General features: G+C 41.6%; 1 protein-coding gene across 1 annotated transcript in view; it reads left to right on the plus strand.

Moving 5' to 3' along the window:
• The first annotated feature begins 6 nt into the window (after positions 1-6).
• Positions 7-14,408, plus strand: part of LOC135222760 (uncharacterized) — a 73,860-nt gene continuing 59,458 nt past the window's right edge. The window contains exons 1-4 of the mRNA XM_064261013.1: positions 7-41; positions 163-290; positions 1,910-2,096; positions 9,674-9,783. Coding sequence (XP_064117083.1) covers positions 2,016-2,096; positions 9,674-9,783 — 191 coding nt within the window. The 5' untranslated portion in view covers positions 7-41; positions 163-290; positions 1,910-2,015. The remainder of the gene's footprint in view (positions 42-162; positions 291-1,909; positions 2,097-9,673; positions 9,784-14,408) is intronic.

The raw sequence follows: 14,408 nt of genomic DNA on the forward strand, positions 1-14,408 counted from the left end.
GCTACTCATCTTTCTTCAACTTGACCTCGAGTCTTTCTTTGGTAAGTGTTTTTCATCTCTTAACATGAAGGCCCTATAGAGAGGTAGTGCCATCAGTCCACCTCACACATTCACTGTAGGAATGACTTTAGTGTTGTTCACAGCATCCCTTCGGTTCTGCAGGTTCTTCTGTCGTGCAGGATTCTCGGATTCATAACAAGACTGGAGGACGTGACAGCCTGGAGAGCAAACATCCTTTTGCACCTGAAGGACAAACCAGGATTTTATGATAGGGTGTCGCATCTTCTCAGGTGCGTAGTACCTGTGAGGTTTTTGTTGTCTTGGTTGAGCATTTTGTAGAATTAAACGGATGGATTGCTGACAAAATAGTTATTTGAAGTAGGTGGGGTCTGTATTTTAAAGTGAGATGAAAACAATTAAGAAACATTCCTAAAATATACAGTATTTAGTCAAATCTGCACCTGGTATTACAAACTAGCTTTGCGCACCTGTGATTCCACTTTGTATGTGCTTGTACTCAATATTCCCCGCCCCCCCCCCCCTCCCCCCCCCCCCCCCCCCCCCCCCCCCCCCCCCCCCCCCCCCCCCCCCCCCCCCCCCCCCCCCCCCCCCCCCCCCCCTGTATTCTTCATGCAGATATGCATACACACTTCATTTTGCTCTGGCATTCAAGTATTATATCAATATATACATGTCCTTTTAGTTTATAATGGAGGAGGACTTATGGTACTTCTAGATTAACCTCTTCATTACCGAAAGTTTGTTTGGAGGTAGGTGGGTACCACCATTCAAGTCTACTACACCGCACCGGGTGCATAAAGGTGGTACGCATAGTACCACCAAAACTCCTCTTTTCAGATAGGGACTTCCAATCATTCTGTAATTTCGGTTTGAAGAGTTTTGGAGCAAAATAAACAGTATGACACGATGCCAGACGTATGATGAACCCAAAAAAATATTATTATTGCTTATAGTAGTGTGTAGGTGACAGATGAACTGCGTCTCAACAAAAAATCACACAAAAACCAGACAAGCGTAAACATGTAATAACTTCTACCCAAGTAAAAAACCAGTTGTATCATCATTTACTGTATTTATTTATTTATTCACATTACATTTTTACAAATAAAAGATATGAACACCAGATAAATGAAGGTAGAAATAAAGCCTTATAGTAAACTTTATATATATAAAAAACCAAAACCAGAGAAAAAGCGATTTTTTGTGAGGACAAGAAACTTGAAAAAATTAGTTGTAGATACCCCCTGATGCCCCTAAAGTTGTTTCTGTGATGAAACTAATCTTAGAAAACGTAGAAAATGACATTGACCAATTTTTGAAACGATATACTATAAAATTTGCGATTTCCATATTTATTGGCGGGGCTTTCGCTTAGTTTTTGCTCTTTTTTTTTGTTATTACGTGCTTATTTACGGTTCTATTTTGATAATACTTTATGTGCATGTTCCAGGTGCGATATACCAACATTCTGTAAGACCGAATTTCTATTCAAGACCGTAGTTTTCTCACCGACCACCAGTGTCCCCTTGTACAAGGGACACTGAGTTTCACATTTTTTTTCATAAAATCATTTATTTTCCCTGTAGGATGATAAAAAACTAACAGAGAATATTGCGTTATTTATAGTGCTAACTAATACCTGAATAATTTCATTAGCCTGTCTTGATTAGTGTATTTTTGGCAAATATTTTTACGATCGGCACCCCTCCAAACTTGAGTCACTAACGAGAGATTCAGTTTCGGCAGCAAACCGCAATGTTTACATTCTGCTCACCCACCCGGTAAAGAAGGGGTTAATAACTGGTATCATTCATTTATACTTTTTCTTTTTTAAAATAGTTTTAACTGCAGCACCTTTCTCACTTGGATCCCTGTCTCCGTCTGACAGGGTATACCAGTTGTTCCGTCCAGACCTGATTTTCGGAAACATATCCTTCAAGCATTTTCCTCAGACGACACCCCGTATTCTCAGGAAAGGTGTCCTGGCATTAAGAATGAGGCTTGAAGAGAACAACGTTGTGGCATGGAGCTCGTCTTCAGGCGAAATTTGGCCAGCAATGAACAAACCTGAAAAGGTCAGTAAAGTTTCGTTCCCTGTAGGTCAGGATTCTTCTCATTGTACGTTTTTCAGTTATCTGAGCCTTTGGAAATGCCGTTTGGGTACTGTAGAGTTAGATTTTTCTTTCTTTTTATAAATCTATTGCTGAAAACCCTAAAGGACAGAGTCAACAGACTACAAAACCAAGAGAGCTTCAGAGGGAAAGCAGTTTGCAGACAGAAACAAGTTATAGGAAAAGGTGATCAATAAATTATTCTAAGGAAACCCAGTAAAAGTCTAGATAAGGAAGTCCATTTTTCTGAGCAGATTTCAAATTGTAATAAAATTATAATAATAATAATACGATATGAAACACTACTAATGGAAAATCTACTTTAGAAACCAGTAAAAAATCGATACGTATTGCAATACACCCCCTGAATACGTACCTGAATTAGCCCTTGTCACTAACCAGCCCGAACTACATCTCCCTAAATTTTCCCACAGAGTTGGTATTTAACTGTCAGCGCTACTAATAGTATGCTGCAGGTAAAATTTGTCTACTGGGTTACCTGTGATATCAGTTGAGGAGGTAGGCCTCTAGTGGCCGGTATTTGCAGCAGTGTTGCCAACGATACCACAGGTAACTCAGTAGACAGATTTTACCTGCAGCGTTGGTAGTGCTGACAGTTAAATACCCACTTTGTGAGGATGTAGTTCGGGGTGTCAGTGACCAGGGCTAATTCAGGTGTTCAGGTAAGTATTACAATATTAGTTTTATTATGGAAACTTCTTTATTTGAGATAAATCTTACCTACTGTTAAAGATAGGTGTATCTCCGCGCCGATTAGGCGAGTCAGCATTCAAACAGTAAATCAAATGGCTGCCCGGATGACTGTCTAGTTTACCTGTTCTCCACCAGGTGTGTTTTGAATGTTTTAGCTCTTGTCAGAATTCCCCTATCCGCCATGGTGGTTAGGCAATTGTTGGTATTCTATGAAGTTTGGCTGTTTTACACCTGTTTACAGTATTGTAATTTCATTTTCCTAGGATATCTCCCACTGGAAGCAAAACCAATAACATCAGGCTATGTAGGAATGATTTTGGTGTAGTCAGGATGTTGGTATTGGAAGTTGATCAACATTCGGTTTGTACTTGCATGGGTACAGAGTGTGATCTTGGAACTACTAGATGTGAAAATTGTAGGGAATTGTTCTGAGATATTTATGTCTGAATATGTCAGATTTAGGAAAGATGGGAAACCAATAGATTGCGAAAGCAATTAGTTAGGTCAGGACTTAAACCTGTCAGTTCTATCCTACTTTTTGTCCCTTCATCTGCAGCTATCCCTACTCAGACTAGGCATTTTGATAGCGTTGGTATTGACTTCCTTTGTAGCTCCGCCTTCTGCTCCCCATTCAGTTCAGGAAAAGTGTAACGAGAAGTTAAAACAACATTAAGGGGGCCGGCCGGCTAATGCCCTTTTTTAAGGACAGGACTTTGATATTCATACCACTTAATAAGGTGACTTGGGACATCTCCAAACCGCATATGATTTTCGCCTCTGACCTTCGGTTTTGTGACGCCAGGGCACTTTATACCGAAAATAACCCATTTTCAAATTCTATCTCCTCCCCTTGATATTTAATATTAAGACCTGGGATTACTACCATATATAGACCTGATGTAGACCTCCATCGAATGGAGAGTTTTTTTTCTAAAAGTCATCTTTTGCTAGATATGAATTTTCAATGTAAAAAAATAAACCCTATAAATCAGGAGAAAAAAATTTATAAAAAAAAATACGAAAACAAAAATTGGAAAAAAGGGCTCTATTTGATTGTTCTATAATGTCTTTCTGAGTTATTTACCATTCCAATGTTATAGCTTAAAACTAAGTGAGAAGATAGATTTTGAAGGTCAATAAGTATAGTTTTGAGATACGGGCGTTCAAAGTTTTCCTTCGTATTTCTATAAAGACAATGTTAATAAATAATGATTATTATGAATGTGTATTTCTTTTTTGTGTATTAATAAACCAAAACTATTTTATTTATCATAATTTAATCATAAATGATGATCCCTTTGCTCATATATCGCAGCCTGGGGCTGCTTGAGGCAAGATGGGGCACTCCTTCCTACGCAATTCTCTCTCTCTCCCCTTCACTAACTCGGCTTATTACAGCGAATTTTCTTCTGTTGTATGTTACGAGATGTTTTCCTTGTATTTTCCTCTTTGGCATGATGAAATTCTTGCCCGGAACAAAGATAAACCAACGTAAATGCAAGAGAATGCCAAGAGGTGAAACTCGAAGGCGTACTCTTTTTACAAAGACAATTTAATAAATCATGATTATTATGAATTTCATATTCCATTTTGGGTATTAAAAAACCAAAACTTTGTTATTTATCATAAATGAAGATCTCTTTGCTCAAAGATCGTAGCCTTGGGCACAGTGTGACGTGTGCTGTCAAGCAAGACTGGGGCGTTACTAAGCAAACCCTTACTTCGCCAAACCCACCCCTCTCTCCTTCCCTACGACCTCACGGCATATATTGATGATATTCTGTAACAATACTTGAGCGATTTTTCTTCGTCTGTATGTCAGCGAGATGTTTTCCTTGTCTTGTCCTCATTGGCATGATGGAATTCTTCCCGAAACATACATAAACATACGTAAACGCAGGCGAATGTCAGAGGTGAAATGGAACGTGTAGACTACTTGAAGTCTGTGATCGCACTAAATCAGGACTGGACTTGGTAGCTGAGCCTGAAGTCTCCTTCTCGACTCGGGGAATGTCTATAGATGCCATTTCTCCCAATTTCTTTGACAATAATTATCAAAATTTACGATAATAGAAGAAATATTGCATTTTCTTGTACGGATCAATGTTTTAGGCTTATTGAGTTACGTTAACTAATTACCCTGTAACTACGAAAGTAAGAGGAATTTTGACGAAATATTTCGTATACGTATTCTCAATTGCCATATGAAGCTCCATGAATTTTTTCATGACTGCATTTTTCGCCCTATACCACCATATATAGGGGTTCCGGCCGGCCCCCTTAAGCCTAGTTTTAGTTCTAATACAAGTTGAATTGAGTTTGTGACGGGAACATTCCGTATCCCTCCATAGTGTGCGCTCCTTTTCATGTTCCCTGTTAGAAATAAGGTGTTGGTGCCCTTGTTGGTAATGTCCACTGCCAGGGAACCGGGTCGGTTCTCGGGAGTCGGGACAATGGGGTTCTGTACCCTCCAATATCTACTTCACCCTTTTCATGGTCTGCCGTCATCAACGCCTATTTTGAGGTGTTAGCATGCATAGGATTAATAATATATAATATAGGTATAGATAATTTTATTGAAATGATAATATATCAATAGTGAGTTTTACACATTCAGGTATGTCGACTCAGTCGACTGTTTATCTATCTCATGTTTTGGTTATTCTAAATTCTCATCTGTTAGCATATTCCTTTTTCTTCGTAATGCTTGTGTTCGTTCTGTGCCTGCTTCCTCTTCGGCTATCAGCAAATCTTACTACTGCCTCGATTAATGTTTCTCTTTCAAGTCTACACTATCTGTAGTATCTAAGGTTCTCTCCAAGCTAGATATTATTCTAGCTTCATAGCTTTCTAACGATGTTTCATATAGGAATGCTTTCAAGTATGTACGTTCGCTTACGGATGAGGCGGGAGAGTCGTTGTAACTCCTTTCCCACCGCATCCCAATCTTTCCTATGTTCTTGCACCTCGTTTTCTTTCCCTCAGTCGACTTGTGCGGACGTTGTTGACTCATGTGGACGTTGTTGACTCGTGTGGACGTAGTTGACTCATGCGGACTTGGCCGAGTCCTGAGTCGCTTAAAACTGTCTTCCTTTCATTGAGTCGTGGTGGATGCAATACTGCACTCGGCTGCTGTCACCTCCTATCAACAAGTGTCGCTTTCTGTCACCCAAGATTGCGAAGAAGGAGCAATCCTTTAAGCTCTTTTGTTTACCTCCTGTCGACAGCTGTCTCCTCCTGTTGCCCTGTCTTGTGTCTTATAAAGTTGCGGAGAGCTGAAGACCGCCTCTTTCAATACAAACACTTATTGGTCCTTTTAACAGTCTTTAGTAGGAGGTTCGCTTTCTTTCTCTTTCCTGTGGGGAAATGAACTGGAGACTGACAGACATGCTGATGGACTTTCAGTCTAGCTTGTTGAGTTATTACCTTTTACTTAGCTACATTGTCTCTGCGTCAACCTAGAGAGGTGGAGACACCAACCCAGCGACTTTGTGAAGCTAGATTTAGGGTTTGTCATCAGTGGGAGTTTTTTAGTGAGGAAGACAAGTAACTCAATTCTGATGCTGCAGGGTAATGTCCTCATGTTTATACTCACTCGGTTTGGAAGAAGTGTTTTAGCTTACAATTGCGTTTTTTTACCATTTCGGTCGAGTCAAAGTTGACAGAAGGTTTAAAATTTGGCCACTTATCGTGATTTATATGAAAATATTTCAAAACTGATAAAAGCTTCAACCATGGGTTTTTTTTTTTTGTATTCTACATGAAATTGCCCACATTTTCATATATAAAACTCTATGTAACGGCTAATATAAAATGGTGCAAAAATTACGACAAAGTGACAAAAGAATTTCTGAGATGTGTCGCTTATGCTTTTTAGTGCGAGAAGAAAGAAATTCGCGCATGCGCGCCTTGGTAACGCCTGTAAACAAAACAACAGCATGATCCATGAATTCCCAGCATCCCTCAAGGCGCGATTCAAAATTTTTTGCCAAGTAGGCCTATAACTATTTTTCCGCAAATATTTTTAATAACTTTTTTAGTCTACGTAAAATACGTCAATTAAGCACATGACAGACAATTTTAGTCGACATAAAATACGTCCAATAGGCATTTAGGGTTAAATTTGTAAATAATCCAGAACCATCTTTGGCTCCAGGACTGTAGGAGGGACTCTGTAACTCCAGGTTTTGGTCTTTTCCCTTTGTCATGCAACACAGAGTTTAACTAGTGTCATTTCACTTTCATGCAGCATGATTGGTCAACACTACACCTGGTAAGACTTTTCAGATGTCAGGGCAGTGGAAAGAACATCAGGATGCTTAGCTGGTTTATTCCTGGTCAGAAACAAAGTCTTTATGGGAAGTTTGCTGCTTTGAGTGAAATGAAACGACATATTGGTTTGATCAATCATTCTGTGGAAGGACATTATTTTGGCAATTGGGGATTCAAAAAGAACAAACTGCCTACAAGGGCCTTTACATCCATAAGTTCGGCACATGGTGTGGGATTTAAGGAACACTCATTTAGACTTACTAGCATGTAGATGAACAGGAAAAACCAAATGATTACTACTTCTTTGATGGCCCTCAGGCTTGAGCAGTGAATGTTTCCTTAATTTTGGCCTAATTCAGACTCATAGGTCTGCCTCTCATATCTATCTGAATACTGTTGAGCAATATCAGGTTCAAGAATTGCTTAGTGACTCCTGTAGAGCCCTTGTAGCCTCAGGGCAAATAATTTTCAGAATCTCCAATGCTCTTGGTATATGTCTTATTCTTCCATTAAGAGGAAACCAACTCTACTACACAATTCCATACACTTCCATTAACTTAGGCATCTCCTTAACTGCTTGGAGATGTTAGAATGTCCCCTCCCAATATAAAGATTTTCAAGTTATCATAGGATCTGTCCTTAATTGAAATCATCCGTTGCCTGGGGTCAGAAGCAGTGGTCTGTGTATTGCTGAGGGTGTCATTCTAGTGGAATTTTCAGCACCTGGAACCTTGTAGACATCAATGTTTTCTGTTTAGGGATGATAAGACTTTTCACTGTCTACTTCCAAAGTTATAGTTCCATACGAACTTTCCTCAGTATTGCATCAAATGCTTTTAGATGAAGCCTTTTCATCTCTGGAGTTTAGATGCAGGTCTAAACTTTATCTGAATTTACTATGAAACCTTTTATTTAGCACTAGCAGCAGTAAATAAGTACATTTATTGCCAGCACCCTTCTTTAAGCTGTTGTAGAGGGAATGCCATTTTAGCTTTCTGCGTTAGAGCTGAGGGTGATGTTAAGGTTACGTTTTACAGTGACCTTTAAGAATTCCAATGTAACCCCTTAGTGGGGAAGAAGAGGAAACTTCTCTATCCTGTTGGGACAATCAAAATTTTATCAGATATATAAACTTAGAACATCTTTATCATCCTTTCAGAAACCTTGAACATCTTTGTCAAAGGTTAATCCTGGAAGAGGCAAAGTTAACCTTTTGTTTTGTGGTTTTAGAAAACCTAGCTGTCTTTGCCAATGGTTAAGCTTGAAGGCAAAGTTAACTTTTTGTTTTGTGCTTTTAGAAAAACTAGAATGTATATGTGAAGATTAAGCCTGGAAGAGGCAAAGTTAACCTTTTGTGTTGTGATTTTTAGAAACTTATAACGTCTTTGTCAAGGAACACGAGGTTCTCTGTGATGTATTTGATTAGGCTAGTACATGAGACCTAGCTCCATATCTTCTACCCTTATTGAAGGTAAACATTCATAATGTGAGCAGCAGTTGTAACTTCATTTAGTGTTAAGTCAATTTGTCGCGCCAGAATAGGATTGATGTGGCACAGTAGAAGTGCAATTCGGCTTTTACCCGGTCACTACCTTAAGTATACAGAATTGTGTTTGAAAAAAGTAAAGCCCTTAATCCACTACTAGTAGTGGGTAGTCTTTTCCTGAACCGATAAAGAGTAAATTTTTTTAGCTCTTTTGTTTAAATCCCGGGTTTTAATATTTTGGGGAGCTTGAAGGAACAAATTTTGTATAGGAGTGTACCTTTATATTGTAAAGGTATGTATTTTAAGTGACTTTCATTTTATAGGGCTTTTGGACCCAGGCACAGGGTTCCCTTATACCGCTTGTGTTTCATTCTGGCTGAATCGAGGAGGTTTTCTCCACAAGGCTGCTCGTTGCTGCATATGTATGAGAGCCTTGCTCTCTGAATGGAATCCAACTTCTGGTGGTAGTAAAATCAACCAAGGATTCCAGATCAGGTGAGAATATTTTGGGTTTCATGTAAGAAACCTTTAACTCAAATGGCTGAGCAGAATTATGTCTAGCTGCACTACCCACCATCCTCTTCTTAATGAGGGAATCAGCTAAATTTAACAGTAGGTAAGATTCACCTCAAATAATATAAATTTTCACAATAAAATTTATTATTTGGATACTTACCTACTGTTAAAGTAGACCCACCCAGCCTCCCCACAACTTAGTGGGCTGTCAAGGAGAATTCTGACGAGCTAAAACATTCGAAACACACCTGGTGGAGAACAGGTAAACTAGTCATCCGGACAGCCATTCGATTTTTTGTTTGAATGCCAATTCAAATAATCGGTGCAGAGATACAGCTAACTTTAACAGTGGGTAAGTATTTAAATAATAAATTTTATTATGAAAATTTAGATTTTGCTTTAGTTATATCTTGAATTGTGCAATGAATGTTTTGTGCTTTGGAAAATGGTTGTACTAATTACAAGGTAACTGCACAAATATGTCCTTGAGTATTCCAAGTTGTACAGGTATGTCTTTGATGCACTCACATTCATTTGTAAATTTGTTGTGCAGGTCAACACTTACCAGCGCCCCACAGCCATTCCGAGACCTGACAACACATGCTATTCAGGGACAATGGAGGAAAAGACACAGACCAAGGTTTTTGTATCTCAGTACCGGAGGTAAGGTCACTGCTCTTTAAACTTGTAAAATAAAAGAATTTGAAATATATATACTATATATAGATATATTACAGGCAGTCCCCGGGTTACGATGGGGGTTCCGTTCTTGAGACGCGTTGTAAGGCCGAAAAAATCGAAAAAAAAAAAAAAATCGTTTTCGTCGTAAGCTGGAACATCCTCAAAAATCCTAAGAAAATCTTACTTAAAATGCTTTGGGTGCATTAAAAACTATGGAAACTGCATTCTTATTGCATTTTTCATCAAAAAAAAACTTCAAATATTGATTATTTTGCATTTTTGGAGTCATATTTCTTCTGCCAGATGAGTGTTGTAAGCGTTGTAAACCTGGAAATAATTTCTGATAAATATAATTGAAAAGCGTTGTAACCTTGGAACGTCGTAAGCCGGACCCATCATAAGCCAGGGACTGCCTGTATATCCCAAGTAGTTATGTTTATTTTTCTACATTAACATCAAGTCTTTTAACTTTTAGACACCAGGTGTCTTGTGGTGTCCCTCTTTTGTTACATGATCCTTTAAACTCATTATAAAGCAGTGCAAGTTGCAATACATTCCCTGAACATCTGAGTTAGCCCTGGTCACCTAACCAGCCCGAACATAACCCCCACATATTTACCCACACTGAGGAAAAAATTTTTAATTGTCAGGATTACCAACGCTGCAGGTAAACACTTTACTGAGTTACCTGCCTACCGTTGGCAACATTGCTGCCAGAAACCGGCCAGCATAGGGTTCCCCCCCTCCAATCGCTTTTTGTTCAGCTCGCCTGACAGGATGCACCCTGTTGCAAGCAAACATTTTGGTCTCTTAGCCTGACCCCCACAGCGTTTTTGGATAATAAATCTAAATCTGTTGTTGACGTCCTTGACTTCTTTTTGATTTACGTTTTTGGACTAGTCCTTTGGAATTTTGCTGTTTTAAGACGTTGACAGACTTGGCCTGGATTATGGATTCATCAACTAAGGACATCTCTTCACCCATCCCTTCGAAACCAGCCCCTTCTACAACACTCAGGGTAGCCCGGCAGTGATGACGTGGGAGCACACCGGTCCTGTTTGGCCTGCAAACGAAGGATGAGTACTCTCAGACACGATCGCCATTCTATGTGTATTAGTTGTAGAAAGGTACAATGTAGCTTGAATCAAAGATGTGATGAATGTAGGGACTGGTCGGGAGACCAGATGGAAGGCTATTTGAAACATAGGAAGGCGCTAGTGGCCAAAAGCAAGCTTAGGAGAGCCACTGAGCCTAAGAAGGCAGATACTGAGGATCTAGAGTCAGTATTTTTCAGGAAACTAGAGGATAGGCTGTCTTAAAGCATGACAAGTCTATTCACTAATTTAATGGCATAATTGAACGAAGACAGAGATTCTAGCAATAGGGAACCAATTACTAATCATTCTCTTTCAGCTCCCCTGCCTGTTCCAGAACCAGCCCTAACGGATACAGGTGGTCATGGAGAATCACAAACCCGGAGGGTAGGATCTGCTGGCCCCCGGCGCGGAGCAGGCAGTGTCAGTAGCCAAATCCCCCCCTTTCCCCCAAATGTGTAAGTGGTAAAAGTAATTTAGCATTAGGTGAGACTTGGTAGAGGTAGAGTTATTGGAGGAGAAGTTGCAAGGGCAGCTACCCGTGGGTTCGGATTTCAACCCTGGTAGATGTGGGTCCCCTTTGGATCCCTCAGAATTTTTGTTCCCTTCCGCTAGTGTGCCACACTTTAAGTCTGCTAAGCCTTCAATAGATTTTGTTGAGTCAGGGTCTGTAGTAGAAAGTAGAGATGACATTCCTTCTTTGTCGAAGGTTCCATTCCTTTCGGGGGTTAATTCGGAGGGCCTGTCTGGTAAGAACTCTTTGGAGAGTATCTCATTTAATTTGGCGTAGTATAATGCCAATTGGTTGGGCCTTTCTCAAGGGTACAGACTGTTAGTCAGACAGTGCTTTCTTCTGGGGTTTCTAACATTTGGGACCATGTTCTTAGGAATTTCCCAAAATTTACCAAAGAATGTGTCTGGATTACCAAAGGGGGAGTGAATCAGTGTATTTTCTATCCCTTAAAAGGATGGCTTCGTCTCCTTTCTCCTCCACTTCGTCTTCGCTGTTTCCACCGTCTCAGATTTCTCCTCATTCTTTACTAAAACACTTCTCAGGACATTTCTCTTTCTCATCTTTCTGCTTCTCGAGTCACACTTTGGTACCTCTTTCAGTGCCTCTGTTGGTATGTTCTCAGGCAGCCCCCATGGGTGTGCCTCCAGGGATGTCCTTTTCTTTAGGACAAGTTTTGTCTCGACCTTCCGGTATTCCGTGTTCGGAAGGGGACTTTGCCATAAGGTCTGGTTCAAACCACCTGGCAGGTTTAAACACGAGTTGTTGAGGATGGATCAAGTGTTTTCGCCACCTTTGGCGCCTCAGATCCCCCCCCAAGTCTGCTTTCCGCAGCGTTTCCGCTGCTGTCCTGGAAAGACAGTAATATTTGTGATTTAGCCACTATATCATTCAGTGCAGGCCCTACATGGGTATTCCGCTACCTGTCCAACTTCCGCAATCTGGGGTCCAGTAGTTGTTCCGAATGTGACGTCTTCATTCACTCTTTCTTCTTCTAGGGCTTTCTCTCTTTCTCAAGACGTTACAGGTTCTTTAGCTAAGTGTTATGGTGTTGGTTCGGGTTTGGTTTTGGTGTCGGGTCCGTCGGGGGTGGGAAACTCTCTCTTCTTCTTTTGTTGTTTCTGCTGTTGCGGGTGTCTGGCCTTCCAGGACAATGACCTTTCCCGGTGGTACAGGTATTACATTGTTCCGATACGTAATACAAACCCTCGGTCCTTTAACAATAGGAAGGTAACTAGCGGCAGCTGGACGGTCGTAAGCTTCGAACAAGGGGAGAACGGTAGTTAACTGCTTGTCTGATCGTGCGCGCGCCCCGCGCGCCCGAGAGGTGAAGAATCACTTTTGCTTTCGGCCGCGGGTGTAATACGTGTTCGTCATCGCTCTCTGCCCGCTTCATCGTCGTTATGCTTTGTTTATATTGTTTTTGTCTAATGGTTTGGTTTTATTTGACTTGAAATGAAACTGTAAGTACACTGTTTCATTTTCATTACTTAATTATGAATCAACATGGAGCTATCGCCGTAGAGACGGCGATTTCCGCTCTTTTCATGAATTGAACCCTTGAATTATGTCTCGGTGCCGAGGGCGGGCGCACTCGCGCCGAGTCATGTATTTTGGGCGAAAGTGTGTAATTGAAAGATGTAAGTACTCTTTTTCATTATATTTTTGCCCTGTGCGTTCGTTGCCGAGAGCTTGATTGCGCTCGGCAAGAGCCTCTTATTTTGTATGAATAGAATGCAATGAAAGTGGATTCGCAATGCAGTTTTCTTTTCATTTTCATTTATTAATTGCATCAAATTTAATTTTGGATCAATTTCCGCTCTTACCCGGGAAGTTAATCCTTACGATTTTTATTGCTGTGAAAGTGGAAATAGCAAGTGCAGCGGTATTGTTCATTTTCAGATATATTTATGATAGCATCATATTATAGGATCAAGTTCCGCTCTTACCGGGAATTGATTTTTTCCCTCTGTTAAGTTCTTGCATGAAGGAATCGCAAAGTTAAAGTGCAGTAGCCTTCTTTTCATTTTCATATTACTTTTCACTGCTGTGCGGGGTAGGGGAAGCGAAGGTCTGCCAGGAAGTCGTCGGAAACCTCTCCCGCGACTCCCTTGGTATCCGATTCTTCGTCTTCTTTCCTGCCCCCCCCGCTCAGCTTCCTCGTATTTTGTTTTTTATTTGGGGGTCTTCCTTCCGTTCGGGGTGGGCATGTCTCCCCCCGTGCGTGAGGGAACCCCTCTTACTAATCTGTCTGTGCTACCGCAGGTGCTACAGCCGTGGGGAAACGACCTTGGACGGACAGGTTATGGACCACTGCGGCTGCAGGGCGTGCCTAGCATCCACGATCTGCTGCAGAGTCTAGGTGCGCGAGGTCTGGGGCGGTGACCTTGGAGTGGTCTCCACTACAACCTTCACGGCCGCTTATGCTGCTTTCCCCCGCTGGTCTACACTCCCCATGCTGTGTCGGTGACGCCGTCTGCCGCTTCTAGGGCCGGTCGCTGGCCGTACCGAGGAGGGGTATGCCGCCGCCGCTTCTGTGTTTTCTTCGTGTTGCCTGCCCCAGACTTCCGCTGTTTCCAGCAGCTCGCCCCTGGACCGGCCGCCAGTACCACGCTGGCTGCCGATGATTCTACGAGGCGATGGCTGGGCCTGCCGTACCTGTCGCTGATGTGGTTCCCGCTACTGGCTTGGCTGTCCCTTCTGTGTTTACCGCTGCCGCTGTTCCTGCCGCTCCTGAGCTGGTTGCTGTTCCTGTCGCTCCTGGTTCCTGCGCCTGTCCATGCTGGTCCTGCCCATGGTGTGTCCTTTCCCCGAGTCCCAGGTCCTTCCGGACAGGTGCAGTCGGGCCGTGTTGCTTCGGCAATAGGCCCGACTCCGGCCTGGATGGAGGACCTGACGACTGTCCTGCGTGAGCTGACGAAGAAGAGGAAGGTGTCATCTTCGTCTGTTGCTGCCTCTTCCCCTTCGACTCTAAGGCCATAAGCCGAAGAAGAAGAAGGCTG

The sequence above is a fragment of the Macrobrachium nipponense genome, chromosome 8 (assembly GCF_015104395.2).
Source record: "Macrobrachium nipponense isolate FS-2020 chromosome 8, ASM1510439v2, whole genome shotgun sequence".
Lineage (NCBI taxonomy): Eukaryota > Metazoa > Arthropoda > Malacostraca > Decapoda > Palaemonidae > Macrobrachium > Macrobrachium nipponense.